This window comes from Rhinopithecus bieti, unplaced genomic scaffold (assembly GCF_001698545.2).
Source record: "Rhinopithecus bieti isolate Rb0 unplaced genomic scaffold, ASM169854v2 scaffold_7414, whole genome shotgun sequence".
NCBI classification, from domain to species: Eukaryota; Metazoa; Chordata; class Mammalia; order Primates; family Cercopithecidae; genus Rhinopithecus; species Rhinopithecus bieti.
The window spans coordinates 2,470,927-2,497,318 of record NW_016806087.1 but is presented as its reverse complement, the minus strand read 5'-3'; the positions used below and the strand labels follow the sequence as shown (position 1 = coordinate 2,497,318).

General features: G+C 43.7%; 1 protein-coding gene across 1 annotated transcript in view; it reads left to right on the top strand.

Annotated features, from left to right (window-relative positions):
• SRPK2 (SRSF protein kinase 2) overlaps positions 1 to 26,392 on the top strand; it is a 299,050-nt gene that overhangs the window by 260,965 nt on the left and 11,693 nt on the right. Inside the window, 8 exon segments of the mRNA XM_017874652.1 lie at positions 5,953 to 6,118; positions 7,311 to 7,336; positions 9,642 to 9,658; positions 9,660 to 9,886; positions 10,489 to 10,971; positions 19,806 to 19,906; positions 20,013 to 20,120; positions 25,942 to 26,011. Coding sequence (XP_017730141.1) covers positions 5,953 to 6,118; positions 7,311 to 7,336; positions 9,642 to 9,658; positions 9,660 to 9,886; positions 10,489 to 10,971; positions 19,806 to 19,906; positions 20,013 to 20,120; positions 25,942 to 26,011 — 1,198 coding nt within the window.

Below are 26,392 nucleotides of genomic sequence, written 5' to 3'. Positions count from 1 at the left end.
CCTGTAATCCTAGCACTTTGGGAGGCCGAAATGGGTGGATCACCTGAGGTCAGGAGTTTGAGACCAGCCTGACCAACATGGTGAAACTCTCTCTCTACTAAAATACAAAAAGTAGCTGGGAGTGGTGACACACGCCTGTAATCCCAGCTACTAGGGAGGCTGAGGCGGGAGAATTGCTTGAACCCAATAGGTGGAGGTTGCAGTGAGCTAAGATCGTGCCACTGTACTTTAGCCTGGGTGATAAAGTGAGACTCCATCTCAAAAAAAAAAGAAAAAAAAAAATAGTTCAAAATTAAAGTATGGAATCAAAGTTTTGTTGCTGAGATATACCATACAGGTTATCAAGTACAGCCCTGTTATATTAGAAATTGAAACAACTGAGACCCAGATAATTTTTTTTTTTTTGGAGACAGAACCTTACTCTGTTGCCCATACTGGAGTGTGGTGATGCGATCTCAGCTCACTGCAACTGCCGCCTTCTGGGTTCAAATGATTCTCCTGCCTCAGCCTCCTGAGTAGCTGCAGTTACAGGCATGCACCACCACGCCTGGCTTATTTTTGTATTTTTAGTAGAGACGGGGTTTCATCATGTTGGCCAGGCTGGTCTTGAACTCTAGACCTCAGGTGATCCACCTGCCTTGACCTCCCAAAGTGCTGGAATTACAGGTGCAAGCCACCATGCCGGCCAACCCAGAGAACTTTAATAAGTGACTTAGGAAGCTAGATGTGGTGGCTCACACTTTAATCCCAGCTACTTGGGAGGCTGAAGCAGGAGGATCACTTGAGACCAGAAGCTTGCATATTGGGAGCAAGTCCCCCAAAATCTGGCCATAAACTGGCCCCAAAACTGGCCATAAACGAAATCTCTGCAGCACTGTAATATGTTCGTAATGGCTATGACGCACACACTGGAAGGTTGTGGGTTTACTGGAATGAGGGCAGGGAACACCTGGCCCGCCCAGGGTGGAAAACCACTTAAAGGCATTCTTAAGACACAAACAATAGCATGAGCGATCTGAGTCTTAAGGGCGTGTTCCTGCTGCAGTTAACTAGCCCAACCTATTCATTTGATTTGGCCTATCCCTTTGTTTCCCATAAGGGATACTTTTAATTTAATATCTGTAGAAACAATGCTAATGACTGGTTTACTGTTAATAAATATGTGGGTAAGTCTCTGTTCGGGGCTCTCAGCTCTGAAGGCTATGAGACCCCTGATTTCCCACTTCACACCTCTATATTTCTGTATGTGTCTTTAATTCCTCTAGTGCCAATGGATTAGGGTCTCCCCGATCGAGCTGGTCTCAGCACTTGAGGCTACAGTGTGCTATGCTTACACCTCTGAATAGCCACTGCTCTCCAGCCTGGGGAACATAGTGGGATCCCATCTCTAAAAATAAATTAATTTTTTAAAAAAGTGATGGAAACTCGTAATTCAGTAAGTCAGTATCAGTATAAGTCTTCTGACTTAGATAAGTTTTACCATTTAAGTTTCTTGTGTGCTAGACTTTGTTTCTGTGAGTTTTCCATCTTGCTCTGTTGCCCAGGCTGGAGTGGTGCAGTGGCTCAATCTTGGCTCACTGCAAGCTCCGCCTCCTGAGGTCATGCCATTCTCCTGCGTCAGCCTCCCAAGTCACTGGGACTACAGGTGCCCGCCACCGCACCCGGCTAATTTTTTTTGTATTTTTAGTAGAGATGGGGTTTCACCATGTTAGCCAGGATGGTCTTGATCTCCTGACCTCGTGATCCGCCTGCCTCCTAAGTGCTGGGATTACAGGCGTGAGCTTCCACACCCGGCCTCCATAGATTAATGCTTATTGCTATATTTGTGTGTAACAGTATGTTTCCCCCTCTTACAGACAAGAATGAAAGCTCAAACAGCTGAAACAGCTTGCCCAGGGGTAGCACAATGAGTAAATGGTTGAGCAGTAGTTTAAGAGCAGTCTGAGTCCAAGGTCATGTTTTTAACACTGCCCTGTTGCCATTTCCTTTAATGGTTTGAATTATCTTAACTAACTTTATTTGTCCCCATGGCAAAGTATTTTCCTTGTGTGTATTACCCATTGCTGTTTAAGGAAAGTTAGCCCAGTTGAGTGCAATAGCCAATATTTTTTTAAAATCTTGAACTTTAAATTTTTACTGAGATCACTTCTTGCTTGTCATGAGGTGCATCATTGTCATTGGGACCTCATGTGAACGCATTGCACACTGAGGCACATTAACTCTTAACTGTGTAGCCTCCTGCACAGCGAATCAGCCTTTGAACTGTGAAAGAAAGAAACTCTTGTGCATGAGAAAATGATCAAAGATATTTAGGAAAGAAAGGTACTGACATTTTTACCTTGAGATAGTATTTGATACCGAAATATAATTTTAATCGGAAAACCAATATTTTTCAAAAATTGTATTCCTTTGACCTCTGTGGGCTGGACATCATCAGTGTGCCTCTCCATTAATTTCTTGTACTTTTTAGAATCTCTTTGGCTGTTCAGATGTAAAACTCCACATATTATTCAGTTTGCACCAGGAAGATGCATGAATGTCATTGAATAACATGAGCCCATTGGATTGTGTTTCCTTCAGGAGTGTAACCATGTTCTCCATGGAAATATTTTACATAATCTTATCTTTCTTACTATTGGTCCTTTGACATTTTATTTTATTTTTTCTTTTGAGACAGAGTTTTATTCTGTTGCCTAGGTTGGAGTGCAGTGCCATGATCTCAGCTCATTGTGACTTCCGCCTTGTGCCTCAGCCTCCTGCATAGCTGGGATTACAGGTGTGTGCTACCATGCCTGTGCCACTATGCCTGTGCAATTTTTTTTGTGTTTTTAGTAGAGACAGGGTTTCACCATGTTTGCCAGGCTGGTCTTGAACTCCTGGCCTCAAGTGATCTGCCTGCCTCGGCCTCCCGAAGCGCTGGGATTACAAGGCAAGGCTGAGCGCAACCTTGACATTTTAAATGTAATTTAAACATATCCTAATTGCAGTATTATCCAAAACAGTAAATATTCTAAGGCAAAAACTCAAAAGTCTTAAAATCTTATCCTAGTTTTATCTGCTTTACTGGTACTTAACCAGGAACTTGTCAGTGTCTTATTAAATCATATTTGCCATGCCCATGATTCATCTTGGTTTTTTTTTGGCCAATTCCCCCACCCCTCATACTCATTTCCCGTCCTGAATTGCTAAGCTCTGTGGGGATATGAGGACTCTAAGCAACATGAAGCCTGGGAGCTTTTATATATCAAACACCTGGAATAATGGCGTGTGATAGGAGCTCAGCCGATGCACATTCAGTGAATTTATGTAAAAATACTCCCTAAGGTAAAGTTGTTTTAAATGTTTGTAGGCATTTTGATCCTTTTTAAGAGACAGATATTCTTGTTTTCATTTTCCTTGTGAAATCGTTGTTCCCTCTCACTTACATAATGCTACTTTAAACTTCTACTAACAGTAGGCTAACTACTAATAGCCTACTGTTGATCAGATGCCTTCCTGATAACAGACTGTCGATTAAACTGGGAATATTTCGGTGTTGGATGATGTGAAACATATAACACTTCCTGTCTCTTGTGAACAGAATGCCTATTCGATTCATTGTTTGAATGGTGATTGATGTAATATTTGCTTAACATTTGGAATTTCTAATGCTCATATGAGAACGTGATCTGTTTTGTAAAAATAAATTTTGTTTATGGAAATAATTGAAAAAATTATTCTCCAGTGGAAATAATTATAGAAAAACATTGACCTTGTATTCAGGTCACTGACACTGTAAGTTTTTGATTGATTGTTTTAATATGATAAATATGAATATCTTGGTTCATCACTTTCTTTTAGTATGATGCTGTAGCATTGTCTAGATACTAAGGCTATTTTCTATTTAAATCAAGCCCCCCTTCTCTTGCAGTGTTAAAAATGTACGGACATCATTAGCCATCAGGGAAATATAGATCAAAACTGTAACGAGATACTGCATATCCACTTGGGTGGATAAAGTAAAAAAGATAGTGTTGTTCAGGGTGAAGAATTGGAACCCTCATACACTGGTGATAGGAATGTAAAATGATGCAGCCGCTGTGGAAAACACTTTGGCAGTTTGTCAAAAAGCTAAATATAGAGGCACGGTATGAGCTAATTATGGTAACTCCTAGGTATATACCTACCCTAAAAAAAAAAGTATGTTCACACAAAAATGTATACACGAGTGTGAATAGCAGTATTATTTTTATAGCCCCTAAAGTGAAAATAACCCAAATGTTCATGAAGTGAAGGAATAAGCAAAATGTTATATCTCCATACAGTGGAATACTATTTGCCAATAAAAATAAGTGAAGTACTAATACATGCAGCACAAGAGTCAAACTTGAAAACATGATGCCAGTTACAAAAAATACTTTGCATGATTCCATTTATAGGAAATGTTCAGAATCAGCAAGTAGATGAGTGGTTGCTAAGGGTTAGACGGGGTAGGAGGGATATGGGGAGTGAATGCTATAATATGTTGTTTCTTTTTGGAGCAATGAAAGTGTTGTCATTTAAATAGTGGTGATAGTTGCCAGGCACCATGGCTCACGCCTGTAATCCCAGCACTTTGAGAGGTCAAGGCAGGTGGATCACAAGCTCAGGAGTTCGAGACCAGCCTGGCCAATATGGTGAAACCCCGTCTCTACTAAAAATACAAAAAAATTAGCCAGGTGTGGTGGTACATGCCTGTAATCCCAGCTCCTTGGGAGGCTGAGGCAGGAGAATTGCTTGAATCTGGGAGGCAGCAGTTGCAGTGAGCCGAGATTGCACCACTGCACTCCAGCCTGGGTGACAGAGCGAGACTCCGTCTCAAAAAAATAAAAAAAAATTAAAAATTTAAAAATAAATTAAAGGCCGGGCTCGGTGGCTCAAGCCTGTAATCCTAGCACTTTGGGAGGCCGAGACGGGTGGATCACGAGGTCAGGAGATAGAGACCACCCTGGCTAATACGGTGAAACCCCGTCTCTACTAAAGAATACAAAAAACTAGCCGGGCGACGAGGCGGGCGCCTGTAGTCCCAGCTACTTGGGAGGCGGAGGCAGGAGAATGGCGTAAACCTGGGAGGCGGAGCTTGCAGTGAGCTGAGATCCAGCCACCGCACTCCAGCCTGGGTGACAGAGCCAGACTCTGTCTCAAAATAAATAAATAAATTAATTAATTAATTAAAATTAAAAAATAAATAGTAGTGATAGTCGCACATCTAAAACCCATTGAATTCTATACCTAAAGGGGTCAATTGTATGATACATGAATATAGTTGTTATTGAAGTATGTACAGTTGACGCTTGAACAGCGCAAGGGTTAGAGGTACTGACCAACCCCCTCCAATGAAGTTGAAAATCCGTATCTGGCTTCTGACTTGACCAGAGCTTAACTACTACTGGCATACTGTTGATCAGAATCCTTACTGATGACATGACCAGTTGATTAATGTGTTATATAGCATATTCTTACAATAAAGTAAGCTAGAGAAAAGAAAATGTTAAGACAATCATAAGGAAGAGAAAATATACTTGGTATTCATTAAGTAGATAGATCATATTCAGTAGATCATCATAAAGGTCTTCATCCTCATCATCTTCGCATTGAGTAGGCTGAGGGGTTGGTCTTGCTGTCTCAGGTGGCAGAGGTGGAAGAAAAAAATCTGTGTATAAGTGAACCCATGTTGTTCAAGGTTCAACTGTATGTAGATGCATTTGCTTCCATGAGCATAAATAATCTCTGAAATTATACATATTTGTTGCTTATGGAAAGGAGAGCTGGATTCCTGTGCGGGTAGTCATGGGAGGGAGATTTTTACTAAATATCCTTTTGTGTTTATCAAACTTTGTACCCTGTCATCATATTACATGTTTTTCAAATAAATAAAAGTTATATAATGAGGTATTAATAACTTATCTCCTCTCTTGATTTTACTATATCCAGGTCCTTCAAGGGTTAGATTATCTACACAGTAAGTGCAAGATCATTCATACTGACATAAAGCCGGAAAACATCTTGATGTGTGTGGATGATGCATATGTGAGAAGAATGGCAGCTGAGGCCACTGAGTGGCAGAAAGCAGGTGCTCCTCCTCCTTCAGGGTCTGCAGGTGAGGGAGCTGAGCTAGCTTCATTTCAGTTTGGGGGCATTGTGAGCTTGCAAAGTTGCAGTTGTTGAAGGTATCTGAATCAAACGTTTCATATAAGGAACTTTTTGGAAAAGTTTAATTGCTGGAAATAACTGCACCCTTTTCTTGAAATGGAAAATACCCCAGCTACATTATATTTTAATGTTAAAATTACTTACTTTTGTCCCCCTTTAAAAGGCCATTTAAATTTGTAGTTGCTGCTTCATCTATATTTGAACATTTTTTTCTGTTGCCCACTTCTCTGCAGAGGAGAACATAGTAACAGCTTTCCTGTAGCTGACCTTTAATCATCAGAATATTTTTCTAGCTTCAGTTTTGTTACAGTAATTCCTGTTGTCCATTTAGCATAGCTATGTCAATCTGAGTTTTATCAACAGATTTGGAGTTAGTTAGAAAAGGCCTGATGGTGGGGGAAGAAGACCAAGTGACCTGAGTATTGGGATATCTTTACTTCTGGGGTGGGGTCGGGGTGGTGGTGCAGTAAAGTGTGGACTATGCTTCTCATTCTTCGACACCGTGGTCTGTGCCTTTGTGTGTTGTCAGGCAAGCATGGATACTAAAGGGCTGAGGCTCCTGGGACTGCCTGGGGCTCTCTTCACATCTCCTTTACTGCCATCAGGGTGTTGTTTAGATCATGGACCCAGCCTGTCAAACTTTTGGCCCTGGTGTAGGGGTTTAATCATGTGATTCCCAGACTATTTGCTGCATACCAACTGCAGTATTTGATTTAAATTGTAGAAAGCTTGCAAAATAGATTTCAAATATAGATGTACATCTAATCTAAATTGTTCATTTCATTATATTTTAAACAAATTTGGTTTAGTGACTGTGATATGTATGAATTGTTTTCCATTTTCTTATCTGTTGGTGCTTTGGGCTTGACTGTTTTTGAGATGTATTACTATTTCATTTTAGATAAATAAGAGAAATGGCTCAGTGTGAGCAACTTCTGCTATGCCTTCAAGAGTCACTCATTTGTTTCAGTGCATAAACTTTCTCTAGATCCCTGTGATTAAGAAGCTCTGATTAATAGTTTTTGAAGTTGGATAGCCATTAAAAGACAATAATTATTTCACTTTGCAATTCAAATGACCTACGTGAAGGTATGTGTCTGTTTTCTGCTAAATACCAATTTTGTTTCATTTTATTTTAGTGAGTACGGCTCCACAGCAGAAACCTGTAAGTACTTACACATATTACTTTATATGCACCATGTCAAAAGAGACCATTTATTATTGAGTTGTTCAAATTATTAAAAAGTTGTGTATTTAAAGGGTGAACACATTTATAACAGTTGTGTATCCTCAAATAGGTAAGACTTACTGTCTTGTTAGTTTTTTTTTTTTTTGATACTGAGTTTTGCTCTGCCGCTCAGGCTGGAGTGCAGTGGTGCCATCTTGGCTCACTGCAACCTCCCCATCCCAGATTCAAACAATTCTTGTGCCTCAGCTTCCCAAGTAGCTGCAATTACAGGCACCCGCCACCACAACCAGCTAATTTTCTGTATGTTTAGTAGAGATGGGGTTTCACAATGTTGGCCAGAATGTTCTCAAACTCCTGAATTCAAGTGATCTGCCCACCTCGGCCTCCCTAAGTTCTGGGATTACAGGCGTGAGCTACCACGTCCAGCTTGTCTTGTTAAGTTTTCGTGATCTGTGCAGAGTTGGGATAGTTAGAGCCTTTCAAAGATTGTCTTCTTTATGCATTTTCTGGACTATGGTTGGCCAAGTTTAGTGAAATGTGAGGTGATGAAGTTGAAGTATTTTTATTTCAAAATCACTTTACATTATCTCTGATTGGCTGCTAAGTTACCTGTTTTTCTGAAGCTGCTGTTCTAACTTTTTTCCATCCAGATATTAAATAAGAAAGAGACTGATCTATTTTGTGGTCCCATCAAAACCGTATGTCCTTATTAGATACTGGGTGTGGTGGCTCACACCTGTAATCCCAGCGCTTTGGGAGGCTGAGGCCACTGAATCACTTGAGGTCAGGAATTTGAGATCAGCCTGGCCTATATGGTGAAACCCCATCTCTACCAAAAATGCAAAAACTAGCCGAGTGTGCTGGTGGACACCAGTAATCCTAGCTACTCAGGAGGCTGAGGCAGAAGAATCGCTTGAGCCCAGGAGGTGGAGGTTGCAGTGAGCCGAGATCACACCACTGCACTCCAGTCTGGGTGACAGAGCGAGACTCCGTGTCAATCATCATCATCATCATCATCATCATCATCATCATCATCATCATCAGCTGGGTGTGATGACGTGCACCTGTACTCCTAGCTACCTGGGAGGGTGAGACATGAGAATCACTTGAACTCGGGAAGTGGAGGTTGCAGTGAGCTGAGATCATACCACTGCACTCCAGCCTGGGCAACAGAACAAGACTCAGTCTCAAAGAAAAAATAGACAAAAAACAAAACAACAGCAGAACACTAAGTTTACTGAGACGACCCTTGATTTGGAATGTAAGTTCTGGAACAAGAGGGAGCTGTGATAATTACGCTTCCTGGCCTGCTGAGATGCCCGGGTTGTTTCCCATAGTTCTTCCCTGGCTTGAGCTGCCTGAGTTCACTGATTGTTTGAAAGGTTGGAGGCTAGGCCGGGCGCGGTGGCTCAAGCCTGTAATCCCAGCACTTTGGGAGGCCGAGATGGGCGGATCACGAGGTCAGGAGATTGAGACCATCCTGGCTAACATGGTGAAACCCCGTCTCTACTAAAAAAATACAAAAAACTAGCTGGGTGAGGTGGGGGCGCCTGTAGTCCCAGCTACTCGGGAGGCTGAGGCAGGAGAATGGCGGGAACCCGGGAGGCGGAGCTTGCAGTAAGCTGAGATCCAACCACTGCACTCCAGCCTGGGCGGCAGAGCGAGACTCCGTCTCAAAAAAAAAAAAAAAAAAAAAAGGTTGGAGGCTTTCATTGCCAGTGCTTGGCAAGTCAGGTGGCCATGATGGGAGGCAGACAAAAGCTGTGCCTTTTTCTTTTTTCCCTTTGCTGAATAGGCTTATCTCTTAGAATTCATGTCTTGGCTGCTAAGAGCTTCATATGTGAGACCCAGACACACAGTGACGTACACCTGCTCAGGCACCTGTTTCATTTTTGGCATTGAGGAGGTGGGATGTTGTTGCTTTGTATATAGACAGCAGCAAATAAAACTTGCAAGAGGAGCTTCTCCTTTAAGGCCAAGAGAATTTCGAACTTCAGTTCTCTTAGAGTTTGAATGGTGAAGACTTACTGGATTTAAGCTCTATCCCTCTGAGGGTAGGACCTGGTGGTAGACCCAGCACGTGAGATCAGTCAGCACTGCTTTCCCTTTGATTTTACTGTAAGCCTTACCACAAAGTGGATGTCTGGGTTTGGGATTTTAGTAGAATATGGCATGAGAAAGCAGAATTTATTGGTATTTGCCATGCTGCTAGCAGTTCTACTATCATGTGGTACTTTAAAAAGAAGAAAACTGACCTGTGGTCTTTCTTAACATGTTATAGATAGGAAAAATATCTAAAACAAAAGAAAAAACTGAAAAAGAAACAGAAGAGGCAGGCTGAGTTATTAGAGAAACGCCTGCAGGAGATAGAAGAACTGGAGCGAGAAGCTGAAAGGAAAATAATAGAAGAAAACATCACCTCAGCTGCACCTTCCAATGACCAGGATGGCGAATACTGCCCAGAGGTGAAACTAAAAACAACAGGATTAGAGGAGGCGGCCGAGACAGAGACTGCAAAGGACAATGGTCAGTGGGGCCTCGAACCTGGGCTGCATGGGGTCCTCAGAGCTCCATTAGTAGGGTCCTACCCGGTCAGCTTGGGGGCTGATTTGTGCTGCTGCTGCAGATGACAAGTCCGATTGTCTCCAACTCCCTATTGGGAAATATGGGAGACAGCCTTGTACTTCATCATTTGTGAACTGTATGCCAGAAATATGTTAACATTTCAAAATAGTTTTTAAAAAATGTAAAATGTCTGAGAAATACCATGTTTCTGTCATGCTAATGATGGTGCTTTATTTTGTCATTAACTTTTTACCTAACTGTAATGCAACACAAGTCTATTTCTGAAGATTGTAGAAGGTAGAAATGGAAGTGCAACTTTATTTAGAAAGAGTTATTTTCCCTTAAGGGTAACTTTTTCTTTTAACAGCAGGCCAATTATTAAATGAATGAAAAATGAGATTTAGAAAACCTGAAGCGTTTACCCCAAAAGCGAAGAGGTGTTTACTAGGTGGTACATAAGTTAAACACATTCAAAATGTATTTTATTGATGGAGATAAGTACTTAGTGGGGCCGTATTAAGGACAGTAACAAGTTCTGATTCTTGACCCATCAACTTCTTAAGGTGAAGCTGAGGACCAGGAAGAGAAAGAAGATGCTGAGAAAGAAAACATTGAAAAAGATGAAGATGATGTAGATCAGGAACTTGTGAACATAGACCCTACGTGGATAGAATCACCTAAAACCAATGGCCATATTGAGAATGGCCCATTCTCACTGGAGCAGCAACTGGACGATGAAGAGGATGATGAAGAAGACTGCCCAAATCCTGAGGAATATAATCTTGATGAGCCAAATGCAGAAAGTGATTACACATATAGCAGCTCCTATGAACAATTCAACGGTGAATTGCCAAATGGACGACATAAAATTCCCGAGTCACAGTTCCCAGAGTTTTCCACCTCGTTGTTCTCTGGATCCTTAGAACCTGTGGCCTGCGGCTCTGTGCTTTCTGAGGGATCACCACTTACTGAGCAAGAGGAGAGCAGTCCATCCCATGACAGAAGCAGGACGGTTTCAGCCTCCAGCACTGGGGATTTGCCAAAAGGTAAGTGTTCTTCCCATCAACTGTCTGCCATTACTGACTTCAGGGACGTGCCATTAACAAATGCTATGAAGGAACTGGCTGGAAGTGGCCAAGCCCTGTTTGTGTGTGCTAATCATTTTTATTACTTTTATACTCATGAAGAAGTAATGTGATTTAAATACATGTTCTATGCCACTAGGCTATCTCTTGCTCTCTGCATACCAAATCTTGCTTCTGACCAGTTCTCATTTTTAATATATTTATAGTCAGCAGCATCATTTGCAAAAACCTTCCAGTTTTAGCAACTTACATCTTTCTAGAATGTGTAGTTTAGTTTATCATTTGTATCTTCTTCTATCTGATATTATTATAGTTTTTTTTGTTTTGTTTCTATTCAAGAAAAATATACCTCCTCTTTGACTCTATTGAGAAAGAAGTATCATATTGTCTTTTGATAATTTGTTCCTGATTATAGGACCCTACTATTGATAACTGGCCCAGGATTGTAATTTTCAAGGAATTGGCATGGATTTAGATGTGATGACAGATTATAGATTGGTTCTTGTGTTCTTATCTACCTAAGAAGGCTTGACTTATTCAAACCTTTATTTTGAGAGTGAATGCTGAGTGACTCTAGTAAGTGAAACTGGGTAACACAGTTGGTTTCCATTCTGACTCTTGGTGGAAAAGCTCTGAAACCTCCTCTGCTCCCTCTACTGACCAGACTGTTTAACACACAGCGAGTAATTGATGAGCCAGCCCTGCAAACCGCCCAGGACATTCTGCAGCCCCTTTGGTTCCAGCAGTCTGGAATTGCACGATGAGTGAGCTGGCTTTGTTACACGCTGGCTATGATGAATCCTCCTAAGGATTTGCTTTCTTTGCTTGGCTGGACGTGGTCAGCTCCTGTTCCCCTTTATAGGGAGTGTTTGAAGGTGCTTACATAGAATGTAGGTTCATGTCTGGGAAAGGGCAGTAGTGAGATGTACCTTATCCAGATTTATTGTTGCTGTTGCAGTTCAATTTTTCTCTTGAGGTTTCTTTTTTTTTTTGAGATTGAGTCTTGCTCTGTTGCCCAGGTTTGAGTGCAGTGGCGTGGTCTCAGCTCACTGAAACCTCTGCCTCCCGGGTTCAAGCGATTCTGCCGCCCCAGCCTCCTGAGTAGCTGGGATTACAAGCGTGCGCCACCACGCCCGGCTAATTTTTATAGTTTTAGTAGAGACGGGGTTTCACCATGTTGGTCAGGCTGATCTCAAATTCCTGACCTTGTGATCCACCCACCTTGGCTTCCCAAAGGGCTGGGATTACAGGCATGAGCCACCGCACCCGGCCAAAGTTTCATATAGAAAGTAATTTACAAAGTACCTTTTTAATTATTTCTATTTTATTTATTTATTTATATTTTGAGACAGTCTCAGTCTAGTTGCCCAGGCTGGAGTGCAGTGGTGCAGTCTCAGCTCACTGCAACCTCTGCCTCCTGGACTCAAGTAATTCTCCTGCCTCAGTCTCCCGAATAGCTGGGATTACAGGCGCCTGTCACCATGCCTGGCTAATTTTTATATTTTTAGTAGAGACAGAGCTTCACCATGTTGGCTAGGCTGGTCTCCAATGCCTGACCTCAGGTGATCCGCCCTCCCCAGCCTCCCAAAGTGCTGGGATTACAGGTGTGAGCCACCATGACCAGACCAAAGTACCTTTTTTATTTGTACTTATTTTGCAAGTATTAGCTTAGGCTGCAGTGGCTTCAGTTACAGCCAGCCCTCCGTATCCATGGGTTTTACATCTGTGGATTTCACATCCGTGTGCTTAGCCAGCCTCAGATGGAAAATAGTTGGAGGGAAAAAAAAAAACCTGTGTCTTTATTGAACATGTACAGATTTTCCCCCCTTGTCTTTATTACCTAAACACTACAGTGTAACAACTATTTACATACCATTTACATTGTAGCAGGTATTATAAATAACGAGCGATCAACTAAAGTATATAGGAAGATGTATGTAGGTTACATGCAAACACTACACCATTTTATATCAGCGACTTGAGCATCTGTGGATTTTGGTGTCCTCAGGATGTCCTGGAACCAGTTCCCCGCAGACACCGAGAGGCACCCGCATATCATCATATTAATCCCCAGCTCAGAACTTAATAACTGTGGAACTTTGGTTTCTTATCCTGTCTGAGCCTTGGCTTATTCCTCTATCAAAGGAAAGAAATGGCTACCTCTAGGGTTGTTAGTAGCACTGAATTAAATACAACAGGTCAATGGCAAAGGTAGATAAATAACATATAATAATATATTGAGAAATTTCCTGTTGAATGTAAGTTGCCTTGGTCATCACAATCCATGTAAAGGAGGACAGTTGCTGCTTGTTACCATGTGGTCACCATCGAGGCCCAGGCAAGTCATAAAACTTATCCTATTGTTTACATGACAGCTCCATCTCTGTGTCACAGGAAACTTCAAACCTTACGTGTTCAAAACCAGAATACATCTCACCCTGCCAACCTGCTACGCATGCTGTATTTCCTGCGCTTGTTACCACCATTTCTTGTTGCTCCAGTGAGAAACTTGATCATCAGTGTGTCCCCATTTTTTCACTCACATCCAGTAAATCATCTCATTTTGTTAGTCATACCTCCTAAGTAGGGATCCCACTTGCCTTGGCCCTACAGTGGGCACTGTCATTGCTTGCCTCTTCTGTTATGGAGGCTCCTTACTGGTCTATTGGCTTTGTGTTCTCTCCAGCTTTTCTCCCCACCTGCCTTTCAGCATGCCCTTCCATGCTGCTGCTAGAGTGTCTTTGCAGTATGCTCACCCGATCGGTGTTACTCCCCTGCTCACAGTTTCCACAGGTCCCCATCATCTACAGCAGTGGTCTCCACAGTGGAGAGTGTACATCCCTGCATAGCCAGGACCATCCAGGAAGGTGCAGGAAGGAATTATTAGAGCATCTGTGTATTTTTTTATTTTGAAAGAATAGTACAATAAACAACTCTGTATCCTCCACATAGATTGAGCAATTAACATTTTGCCACATTGCATATACTTTCTTTACACAGACACTGTATGCTGCACATATTAGGATACTTCACTCCTAAATACTTAAGCATTCATCTTCTGAGAGATGAATTAGGACGTCCTCCATTGTAACAATAATACTATTATAACATGTAAGAATAGCACTAATTTTATATTATTAAATATAATATAGAGACAGGGTCTTGCTCTGTCGCTCAGGCTGGAGTGCAGTGGCCTGATCTCGGCTCACTGCAACCTCTGCTTTCTGGCTCAAGTGATCCTCCCACCTCAGCCCCCCAAGTAGCTGGGACTACAGTTGGCACCACCATGCCTGGCCAATTTTTATGTTTTTGGTAGAGAAAGTAGGGTTTTACCATGTTGCCCATGCTGGTCTTGAACTCATGGGCTTGAATGATCTGCCCACCTTGGCTTCCCAAAATGCTAAGATTTTAGGTGTGAGCCACTACACCTGGCCTAATATCATCCATTATTTATTCCATATTCAAATTTCCTCAATAATTCTAAAATTTTCTTTTTAAATTTTCCTGATCCAGGATATGATCCAACACAGTAGCCTGCCTCCTGGGTGAGGGCTTCCTGTGTCCCCAGCAGGCTTAGTTCTCTTTCCCCTCTGCTCCTGCTGGCCATGCTCATCGTAGTTGTGTGGGCAGTGCTCATTGTCATTGTCTTCTCATTAGAATGTGAACTCTTAGAGAATGCAGTGCGTTTTTATCTTTGCATCCTCGCCATCTGATTCAGTGCTAAGGTAAATATTTATTGAATAATGAACAAACAAATGAGTGATACCTTGTTGTATTCTTCTTCTCTTTCCTTTCTTCCGCTTTTTTCCATTTATAATCACAATTTTACTGTGTCCAACACACATACCATCCTCAATACCTGTTGCATCAGTTAGAAACTGGAGGTCTTGCAGAGCGTTTTAATATTGTCAAATTCTAGGGATGTACCAACGACAGGATCTCCTTTGTTTGGAAGCACTCAGTTTTTGCTCACAGCTTGGCCATTTGGTAAGCAAGGGCAGCCTCCCCCATGGGAGGGGAGGTGTTTTTTGTTTTCTGCATGGAAAGGAGTATAACCTAGAGTCTTGCACTTGACCACATGGTACTGCGTGTGGCAAGAGAAACAATGAAGAGTTTGTGTAGATCCTGTCTTTAGGGCAGAATGTACACGTTAGGGCATAGTAGAAGAAAGATTGGGGCCGGTTCGAGGAGCTCGAAGGAACCTAAATGTCAGGCTAAACAATGTACACTTTTTTCCTAGAGTAATTTGGCAGCCACTGAAGGTTGAGAAGAGGATGATCCATCCCTCTTAGATGTTCAGCTGCCAGAGCCATAGTGCATATCTTGGCTCAACACATCTGAAGGACAAAGGCCCTGGAACAGGGTGATTTTGTTGGTCTTACCTGTGGGATATTTCTGGAATCCTTTCTGTGTCACTCGATGGGGACCCACACCACTGTCAGTCATTGCCTAGGCTGCTGTGACACAGCCTCCATGCACCTGTCACTTCAGCTTCTGCTCACCAGTATGTCTCTGTCTGGCAGTCCAGAGAGAACTGTTCAAAGCATAACTTCTTCCCCCATACCTACTCCCCCTCACCAAAATGATCTCCATTGTGTTTCCCACGTAGAGTGATGCCCTGAGGTGTCCCTCACTGAAGCTGACAAACTCTCCAGTGGTTTCCCTAATTCATTCTACACCATTCACACTGGCTTCTTTCTAAAGTTTCTCAAAGTTGCAAGCCTGTTTCTGCCTTAGGATTTTTGTACTTCCTGTGTCCTTTGCCTCAGACTTCTCTTACTTTCATGCCTGCCTTTCTTCAGACCTCTCCTGAATGTCACCTTCTCAGAAAAGATCTCCCCTGAACAGCCTTGGCATTATCCATCTCCTTTCTCTGCTTTGTTTTTCTTCATAGCCTCTTGAGCTACCTGATGGAATGTGTGGATTCCTCATTTATTTGCCTTATTGCCCATATTTTCAGCCAGTACACGAGTTTCCTAATTTGGCTTGTGTTTTTTTCTTACTGTGTTTCCAGTACCAAGACCATGCTTAGCACACAGAAGGGACTCAGTAAATATTTGTTGCGTGAATGGTTGAGGTGGCAACGTTAAATCTCTTAGTTCCACTACTTCCTTGGGCCTCATACTGAACCTCCTCCATATAGAGGGGATATTCTTGCCGTCCTCATAAGGACCTCTTACAATGTAAAGAGTCAGTGTGTGCCTAGCACCATGTGTTATGTGCATGTGACAGCAGCTGTCTCATCATGCTGAGGCATTGTTGGCTACCATTTAGTTTCTAGGATATCTTCTTATGGAATGAGTGACCACAGTGTCACCTGGAGACTAGTGTATCAGAACGTGACTCAAGGGGCTCAGTTCTTCCCGAAGTGAAAGCCTTCCACTCATTCCCTTCTTAGTGGAAGCACAGTGCAATTGCAAGTTTTCATTTTGGAAGGAAGACAGATCCAGTTTGTCCTTTGTGTCATCATTATCTGTAAGAAGGAAACCGTGTGACAAGTCACTACCGTGGTGACTCAGTCAGAGGAGATGCAACAAAAGCATTCCAGTTGGGTTTCAGTGGGCTTCTTGGGAATGTAGCAGTCTGGTACCTTAGTTCAGGAACTATCATAGTGAGAAAAGAAAGAAAAACAAAATCTCTTTTACCTCCTGTTGTGTTTTTATGCAATTAAGTTATTGAGATACATTACCTAGCATCATTTGGAACATCTTAGAAGCTGAGTAACTTTACAAACCTGAACCAGGAGGATAACAGCATATCACCAAAGAGATTGTGTTCAGTGAACCTTAATGAAGGCCAAAAAAAAAAAAAAAAAAAAAAAAAACCAAATTTAGGCCGGTTGTGGCGGCTTATGTCTGTAATCCCAGCACTTTGGGAGGCAGAGGTGGGCAGATCACTTGATGTCAGGAGTTCAAGACTAGCCTGGCCAATATGGTGAAACCCCGTCTCTACTAAAAACACAAAAATTAGCCAGGCGTGGTGGCAGGCGCCAGTAATCCCAGCTACTCAGGAGGCTGAGGCAGAAGAATTGCTTGAACCCAGGAGACAGAGGTTGCGGTGAACCAAGATCGTGCCACTACACTCCAGCCTGGGCGACAGAGGGAAACTCCGTCTCAAAAAAAAAAAAAAAAAAAAAAAAAAAAATCTCTGAATTTAAATGTGAGGTGTTGGGTCTTTGAAAGTATATTTCTTCTAGCGTGATTGAATTAAGCAGCTCCTGAGAAATGTTTTTAAAAACAACATCTTGGAGTGGGTGGCAGATTACAGATCATTTCCTTTGACTTGAGTGCCCTCAGATAACAACAGCCAACTCAGCTACCTGTTCTCATGGAGAAAAAGAAATCACATCATCCTGTGGCTCAGGGGGAACACAATACGTTTAATAGGGCTTCGCCCTCTTCGCATTAGACCTGTGATTTGAGTTGTTTGTGGGGGTGGAACTTGCTCTTGGGCCTCCCCTTCCCTCTGCTGCGGCTCTCTGGTCCCTCACTGACCAGTTGGGAGCCTCCTGCCCCAGATGATGGTTCAGCTGGTCACAGCAGAGGGAAGCCCCTGAATCTGGCCAGACACCCAGATGCTGTCCTGATTCTCCTGTGTTTGGGTTTTTAGTTTCTTTGGTGTGGAAGGGGTGGTCCCTTCCGATTCTTCTTTTCCTGAATACCAAACCTCATACAGTGTAAGTCATTTGCCAGTCTTACACCTTGTAGATATTGAAACTTAGATTTGAATCCAATTCTTCAAACCTCAAATTCCATTGCCTTCTTGCTGATTCTCCTTGATTAAATGACATATGAGGCATTCATCTAATCATGTCTAGTGTTCATCTACCCATTGGGTCAGCATTTTTATATTTATCCTGGACCTCTGTTCTCAGCCCCAGGTGAATCAGTGTATATACATTTTGCCTTCTTTTGTTGGTCTTTGTGCTGCGCTCTTTCTGATTTTTTGCTGAATTCTGGTGTTTCTTTTCCTGAACTCATACCTGGCCTTTGGTGAGACCCTGCAGTGGATCAGAATCCTTATAAACAAGGAAACAGGCATATGGAAGGTAGCAAGCAGGGAATATCTGTACCTGGCTGGCTCAGTTGATTAACATGCTGGAGGAACAGGTCTTGAGGGTTAAGATACTGGTCAGAATTATCTGGAGCCCTGCTAGGGAGCTGTGTGGGCACCCTAGGTCCTGAGGCTTTGCCTGTTCACTGCTTTACTGCAAGTTGCAAGGCTGGCCCTCCTTCCTATTATGGGGCTTGCCGAAGAATCAGAGCCTCCTCAAGCACCCTGGTTCCATAGCTCATATGTACCCCAACAGAGGTTTAGTTCATTTCAGCAGTGCCCAGCTTCAAGGAAACAAAGGGGCTCTCCTAGGTAGGTGTTTCTGTTAGTCTGTTCTCACACTGCTATAAAAATACCGGAAACTCCGTAGTTTATTTAAAAAACAGGTTTAATTGACTCACGGTTCCACAGGCTATACAGGAAGTATGGCTGGGGAGACCTTAGGAAACTGTAAAATATGATAGAAGGGGAAGCAGGTATCTTACATGGCTGGAGCAAGAGGAGGAGAGAAGGGGGACGTGCTACACACTTTTAAACAACCAGATCTCCTGAGAACTCACTCAGTATCACAAGAACAGCAAGGTGGAAATCTGCCCCCATGATCCACCTCCCACCAGGCCCCTCTTCCAACACTAGGGATTACAATTCGACATGAGATATCGTCAGGGACACAAACCCAAATCATAAGTGTTTAATGTTCTACATTGAACAGACTTTTCTGCTTGGTTTTCAAATACCATTTCAAAATTACTTATACAATAAATAAAAGTCCTGGTTTTATTTCATCTTTACCAGAAATCTGATCTTGTAGGTCAGTCTGAGGTTTGGTGATGAAGATGCTGACTTTAAGGAACTATTTTTCTGGGCCTCATGAAATTATTTTTCTTTGTCACTTGCCCCTTGATTAACTCTGCTTGATATAGGCATGATCTGGACTTGTCTGAGAAGATCTGGCCCCAGAATCCCTGGGAAGCTGGCCCCATACTTGCCTTTGAGATTCCCTGGGGTCACCCTGGAATTAAGAATGACTGCTCACGTACGTGACAAGTTCATGAGTGACCTCAGAGGTTGCCTTTATGGCCCAGGCCATCTCAAGAGACCTCTGTCTGGGCCCTTCCTTGTCTACAACAAAACCAAAATAGTTTAGTCCCTGCCTTTAATCTGTGTTTGTTAATCAGCAGTCATCTACCCCTTGGTATCTTTGTGTGCTCAGCCCAGGCAGTGGGAACTGTAGGGGACGATGTGGGTGTGAGGTGTGGGTGCCAAGGACCCTGATGTCTTGTGGTGTCCAAGGAACTGTGTGTCACTGGGAGTGATTGGCCCCCACAGCAGTGTTCTTTCTACCTTCATGTTGCTTGTAATAATGCATCAGCAAGCACGATCCCGGCCGTGAAGGGATGGACTGACACCATGAAGAGCTGCCACAAAGCAGCAGACAGGGAGAGAGCAAGGCCGGCTTGTTCTAGGGCTGACCTGGACTTGAAGGAACTGGGGATAAGAAGAGAAAGGGCAAGCCAGTGCCCTTGGCGTCCTGTGGGCAGCCCAGTTGGCTTTTTCGTGGAGAATTTTCCAGAGGTGGAGAACAAGCAGTTTTAGTTCTGTCAAGTTGAATTTACAGTGTCCCAGGCCTAAGTGATCATTCCACCATTCTTTAGGAAAGGAGACTGACCCTGGCAAACACTGCTCACGCATGGAAACCACTTATCCTAATCACTAACTGTCCTGCTGTTTGCTCATGCCAGCAAAAACCCGGGCTGCTGACTTGTTGGTGAATCCCCTGGATCCACGGAATGCAGATAAAATTAGAGTAAAAATTGCTGACCTGGGAAACGCTTGTTGGGTGGTAAGTAGAGTTTTCTTTCTAAAACACTTTGGTCTTGATTCTGTGTGCGAAGACACTTTCTGAATGTCTGTGTTGCTCTGTGGTAATGCAGCCTGTTCCCTTCCAGCATAAACACTTCACGGAAGACATCCAGACGCGTCAGTATCGCTCCATAGAGGTTTTAATAGGAGCGGGGTATAGCACCCCTGCGGACATCTGGAGCACGGCATGTATGGTAAGGATGGCTCTGCCCTTTGCTGCCATGGGAATTGGCTCGTTCCTTTCACACTCTGGATGGGGCTGAGTCTCTCTGAGGCATGTGGCCTCAGTTTTTCTGACTGTAAGGGTCATCCGCCGTGGGCAGGGTGAGGGGAAGTTTACTGCCGCGGGCATCTTAAGAAGTGGAAGGGTCCTCCTCAGGCGGGCCCTGGGTGTTTGGTGTGATTGTGGGCTTGTGAGAGAGAGATGGTCTCTTCTTAAGGCCCTGCACAGCCCGCAGCCCCATGAATCAGACTCAGTTGTGGTGACACAGTGACTTCACTTGTAGTCCCTGAAAATTTGCAGGGTATAGGGAACTCTTCCCTTCACTCATGCTGTGGAGGAAGATGGGGTGACATCTCCCAGGGGAAGATTGCCTGAGGCAGGCAGGTAGGAGCCCCTCCAGGTAGCCTCTGCCTGGTCAACCAGACATGCAGGGTTCCTCACCTCTTCCAGACTGGAAGGGATTTCCCCAGATGCCAATGCATAATCTCTCTTCCCTTAGAAAGCAAGAGCTAGCAGATATTCTGGCTTATTCTAGGATGTCTAGCCCCTTCTGAGACAGTGGCAGCAACGCCCACTCCCGCTGAGAGAGTCTGTTCCCAGAGTGGTTGAGATGGCGGCCTCCACAGGGCAGCAGAAGCCTCTTTCACCTGTCAGGCCTGTTTTTGCTGCTGGTTTTGTGCCACACAGTTGCATTGTCTCTAAACTCCTCTGGCCCTGCCCGGCATCGTTTGTTCATTGTCCCTGAACCTGTGAGTTGGTGAACACAAGAGGCTCCACGTCTGCGAGCCAGTTCCTGGTTCTCTTCCTCTGCCCTGTTTCCTGGCCCATTCAGCAGCTTTTTCTCGGTGGGCTTTACTCAGGCATTCTGTGTTGGGAAAGGTGGGTTGTTTGCTGTTGGGTTTCATGTTTTTTCTATTCCATACTGTTTTTTATCCACATTCTTCCAATATTTAAAAGAAAGGGTTGTGTGAAAGGCTTAGCATTTTCTTCTCACTGAAAAAAAGGAATGCAGAATAAATATGTTAATTTTCTGTTATTCAGAGGTTACTTTAACAATTCTTTTGAATTTACTGTGTTTTATCTCCTCTAATGTTCAGGTAAAAGCATTGTTTTGAGCAGATAGTGCCAGCTGTTGGAGAAAAAGAGGGTGCTTTGTGTCTTTCAGCTTTGACTCAGCATGATCTGAGTCAACACATGGCCAGATAGGTCCTAAAACACCAGGCCTTTCTATTCCGTCGTTGCTCTTATGGATAATACCAGATAATTATGTTTAAATTATTAAAGGTGTTAAACTTCTTCCGTATCAAAACCCAAGTCCCTGCCTTAGCTAGGTATAGAAGAGAACAGTTAAAAGAACCGGTGGCCAGTGATGGTCACTTTGAACTTAGAGAGTGCTATGTGGAGAGGCATTTGACCCTCTCTGTGTGACCCCAGCAGGCAGACTGAGACGTGGGAGTCAGTGGAACGGGAGCCGCGGAGACAGTGAGTGGGGGTCGGGGAGCAGGGGCCATTTCAGGGTGTGGGGAAGGTTAAGTCACAATGGCCACTAGCAGCAGGGCTGCCCTGAATTAGGCACTAAGAACTCTTTCAACTCTGAAATGCTGTGCTTCTAATTTGGGGTATTAAGTTTGGTGATATAACCAGAAAAATAGGACACAGTCACAGATGTAGTGGGATAATGGAGCTGTCAGCACAATTTTATACCAGGTTATCTGTCCTGCCTTCCATTAGATGAACATTTGTCCCTCCATACAATTTCCTGTCCTGTTTACTTCTTGAAATGCTGTTGCTGTGAACAGTGGCATAAATATCAGTAACAGGTTCCTAAGGAAAAAGCCTTTCTGTCTCCTCACCTGCCCCCTTCCCAAGAATTAAGCATAAGCTCCCGCAGTGCTGTCAGGATGGCTTATGAGGTTTTCTTTTCAGTTGGTTGTCATAAGGGGTTTTGGTTTTTTGGTTTTTTTTTTTTTTTTTTTTTTGGAAAAGGGCCAGGCCCTCATTCACTGCCTGCCCCGCCCCCGAAAAGTCCCTGCTTTAGAGGTTTCTTTTGTTCTTCCTAGAGAACCTAGGAGCAATGAGGCAGTGTTTCTTACCTCATCTGTTCTGTTGTAGTGTAAAAATATTACATTTAATATATTAAATTTGACCTCATAATACCAAGCTGTCATAAGGTCACAGATGGTTCTTGGTGGTAAAGCCTATAGTTTTTGAAGGTTTTGTTTGTTTGGAGACAAGGTCTTGCTCTGTTGCCCAAGCTGAAGTGCAGTGGCACGACTATGGTTCACTGTAGACTCCACTTCCCAAGCTCAAGTGATCCTCCAACCTCAGCCTCTGGTGTAGCTGGGACTACAGGCACGTGCTACCACGCCTGGCTAAGTTTTGTATTTTCTGTAGAGGTGGAGTTTTGTCATGTTGTCTAGGCTGATCTCGATCTCCTGAGCTCAAGTGATCCACCCGCCCTGGTCTCCCAAAGTGCTGGGATTACAGGCATGTGCCACTGTGCCCAGCTGTCTTTGAGTTTTATAAATAGCATCAAATCTCACAGAGACTCTTTTGGGAATGAGAGCTGAGGGGTGGTAGCGAGGTTCCATTGGCTATTGTCGGGGAGGATAGCTTTAGGCTCTGCAGCTGGAGAAGCACAACAGAATGAAGGATCACAGCAAGGATATGTTGGTTTTGGACTGTTTTACTTTTCTTGAGTTTTGCTTTTTCTTGAGCTTTATACCTTCCAGGTGTAATTACATATAATCTGAAACTTTTTTGTAGCTGAAGCATTGATTTCTCTGCATTTATGTGTTAGAGTCCCGGATAGGACTTTTTATGAACTCCATGGTGAGTCCTGGTCAGTGCTGTAGAAACAAGAAAGGCCATTCCAAGAAACTTCACCAGACTTCTTCGGCACTGGTCACATCACAGAACAAATAGCTGATCTTACTTGTTCAGAATCAGGGTACTTCGGCATAGGAGAATGTTTTAGGAGAGAGGCACTTGGTCTCCCAAGAATCCAGAAATCAGTAGGTCCAGAGAAAAGCTCTTTGAGGGAATTGGGCCAAGTGGAGAAGAATCCGAAGTTCCCAGGTAATAAAAATAATAATAAAAGTTATACTCGGGCCCAGCGGGGTGGTGCATACCTGTAATCCCAGCACTTTGGGAGGCTAAGGCAGGCAGATCACTTGAGGCAAGGAGTTTGAGACCAGCCTGGCCAACATGGCGAAACCCCATCTCTACTGAAAATACACAAATTAACTGGGCGTGGTGGCACGTGCCTGTAGTCCCAGCTACTCAGGTGGCTGAGGCAGAAGAATCGCTTGAACCCAGGAGGCAAAGGTTGTAGTGAGCCAAGATTGCACTGCTGCACTCCAGCCTGGGCAATAGAAGGTTATACTAGGAGTACCTGAGTTGAAGGCAGAGTTTTTTCATTGTAGTGTGCATTTGCCCTGCTGTACATATTGTATTGTTAAGAGAATCTAGTCACTCTCCAAAGAACCAAAAACGGGTAGCATTACAGCCTGCATCTTCCTTCTTCCTTTAAAAAAAAAAAAAAAAAAATTATTTCGCCAGGCGCGGTGGCTCACGCCTGTAATCCCAGCACGTTGGGAGGCTGAGGCAGGCAGATCACAAGGTCAGGAGATCGAGACCATCCTGGCTAACACGGTGAAACCCCATTTCTACTAAAAATACAAAAAATTAGCCAGGCGTGGTGGGGGGCACCTGTAGTCCCAGCTACTCGGGAGACTGAGGCAGGAGAATGACGTGAAGCTACCCGGGAGGTGGAGCTTGCAGTGAGCTGAGATTGATTATGCAACTGCATTCCAGCCTGGGCAACAGAGCGAGACTCTGTCTCAAAAAAAAAAAAAAAAGAAAATTATTTCATTGATTGGCTTCTATACATGTTTTCTTGGAAATAATAAGGGTGCTAATCAAAATGATCATTTTTTCAAAGAATACATAGCTGACATATTTTGGCAGTAAGAAATATGCACAAAACTGGGCGCAGCGTAGTGCGCCTGTAGTCCTAGCTTCTCTAGAGGCTGAGAGAGGATTATTGGAGCCCAAGAGGTTGAGTCCAGCCTGGATAACATAGTGAGGCCCCATCTCAAAAAATATGAAAGGAAAAGAAATGGATGTGACCTGATTGAAGTCATTTTGAAAATTAATTAAAAGAGTTAGCATAGGGCTCAAGGCAGGGGTTGAAAAGCAGCTTGGAACTTGATCCAAGCTTTTCAAGTCCTCGTCGTCCCATTCGAGTTTTCAGATTTTTCTCTTAGCTTGTAAGATACTGAGGTGATTGTCTCCCAGGCTGGAAGGACTCTCCTGGCCATTAAGCGTGTAATCTAGTTGTTCCACTTGGATTTGGGGCCAATTATGAGGTTTTCCTGCCCTCATCTGGGATTGGCCCAACTGTCTTTTTTGTTTATTGAGTGGAAAGGAGAGGCCTTACGTAAGGGCCTTCCTGCGTTTTCTGCTGGTGCCTTCGGGCATCCACAGTGCTGGGACCACCAACTCACCATGCTGAGATGTGACGTGTCTGTGTCCTGCTCAGACCTATGCCAAGTTCAGGGCGGGATCCTGAGTTCATAAACTAATGCTTACCGCATGGACAGCTGGCAGTCATCTTGTCACCATGCTTCCTTCCTTCAGCTGATTCACATGCAGTCTTTCTTTTTAAAAAAAAAAGGTGAAAAGATGTGGTCCTGGGCTGACTGTCCCCCTCTTGGTTTGTTAAAGACAGTGCTAGGAGAGGTGACCCCTCCCCCAGGCAGGTGAGTCTTCCCTTAAGGGTGCCTTCCCAGCACTGTGTGGTCATTGAAAGAAAAAGAAGGTAGGTTGATGCAGTGCGGTTACCCCAGAATTGGCTCCTTGGGGCGGGAGTGGGGAGGGCAGTCACAGATCCACAGGCATCAGTGATTGGGCTTCTGAGCACCTTTTGGGATAGCAAGATCCATTCAGAATAGAAGCAACTATGAGAAAAGCCAGAAATGGGATTTAGCTTATTCTTTTTTTCACTTTTAAAGCATACTCTTTGATCAGCAGAGCAGTAGCAGTTGCCATTTTTGTATATTGTTACCAGCTTAAACTCATGTTCTTGAGGGTTTTTTTGTGAGCAAGGGAAATGGGAACAAATGGCCTTCCCTACATGCTGGCATGCTGAGGGACAGCCAGTGGCCACCCAGGAAGCCAGTGCTCCATGACATCCACAAAAGGGTCTGCAAGGCCATCTGCGTCCTCTGGCCCTGGGGACAAAGAGGGTCTGTTTTGTTTCCAGGTTTTCCTTTGGTTGAATCAGAAGTGAATGAAATGATGATGAAAATAGATGATGAGATGCTGAAAATAGTCGTCGGTTACTAAAACATGAAGGTCTTTGCCTAAAGGACGCAGCAGTGTCTGCTATACAGAGACCAAGGCTATTATAGTGGTTGAGGCAGGTGCTGGAGTCAGATGGGCCTGGTTGAGTCCTGGATTGAACTCTCGTTCTACCGTTTATAGAGTGCATACTGTGCTTTGCCAGGCCTGCACACAGGTGCGGCTAAATCACTGACGTTGTGGTTTTGCTTCCTGCAAAATGAACAGAATACATGGCTCTTACATCTTTCCTTAGAAGAAATGTAAAAATACTTCTGAAACTTATTTGAATGTGGAAGAAAGAAAAAAATTAGTATTGAGCACTTTTGGGAGGCTATTTTGTTTGATTCAGATCTTCGTAAAGTGGCGGTCTCTTCTGTAAGGAGAAAAAGCTGTTGACTTGGGGGCCAGTCTCTGAAGTGCTTAGCATGTCGTCTGTTGTATCCTAGGCATTTGAGCTGGCAACGGGAGATTATTTGTTTGAACCACATTCTGGGGAAGACTATTCCAGAGACGAAGGTGAGTATTAGTGCCTGCTGAATACCTTGTTCTGGGTCTCCTGCCAGCCCTGAACTTCTGTAGAGTACTGTATTTTTGTACTGAAATAGAGCCATGTTTTTGGTTTTCAAACACCAAATTCAGATGCTTTTCCTTTGAGTTTGACGCCCCCTCAGTCTCAGTGAATGGGCAGAGCCTGTCTGGTACAGGTAGCACTCTAGTGAGCCCTCAGGGGCCTACACCAGCGGCTCTTCCTGGCCTTGCACAGGGCAGGAACCCAGCTGGCTGAGAGAGGACAGATGATACAGACCTGAAACCTCTCTGTGGTCCTTTCGACCATTGATGTGCTGCCCATTTCTCTGTCCTGTTTGGGAGCTGAGTTGAAAACCCAGGATTTCTGGC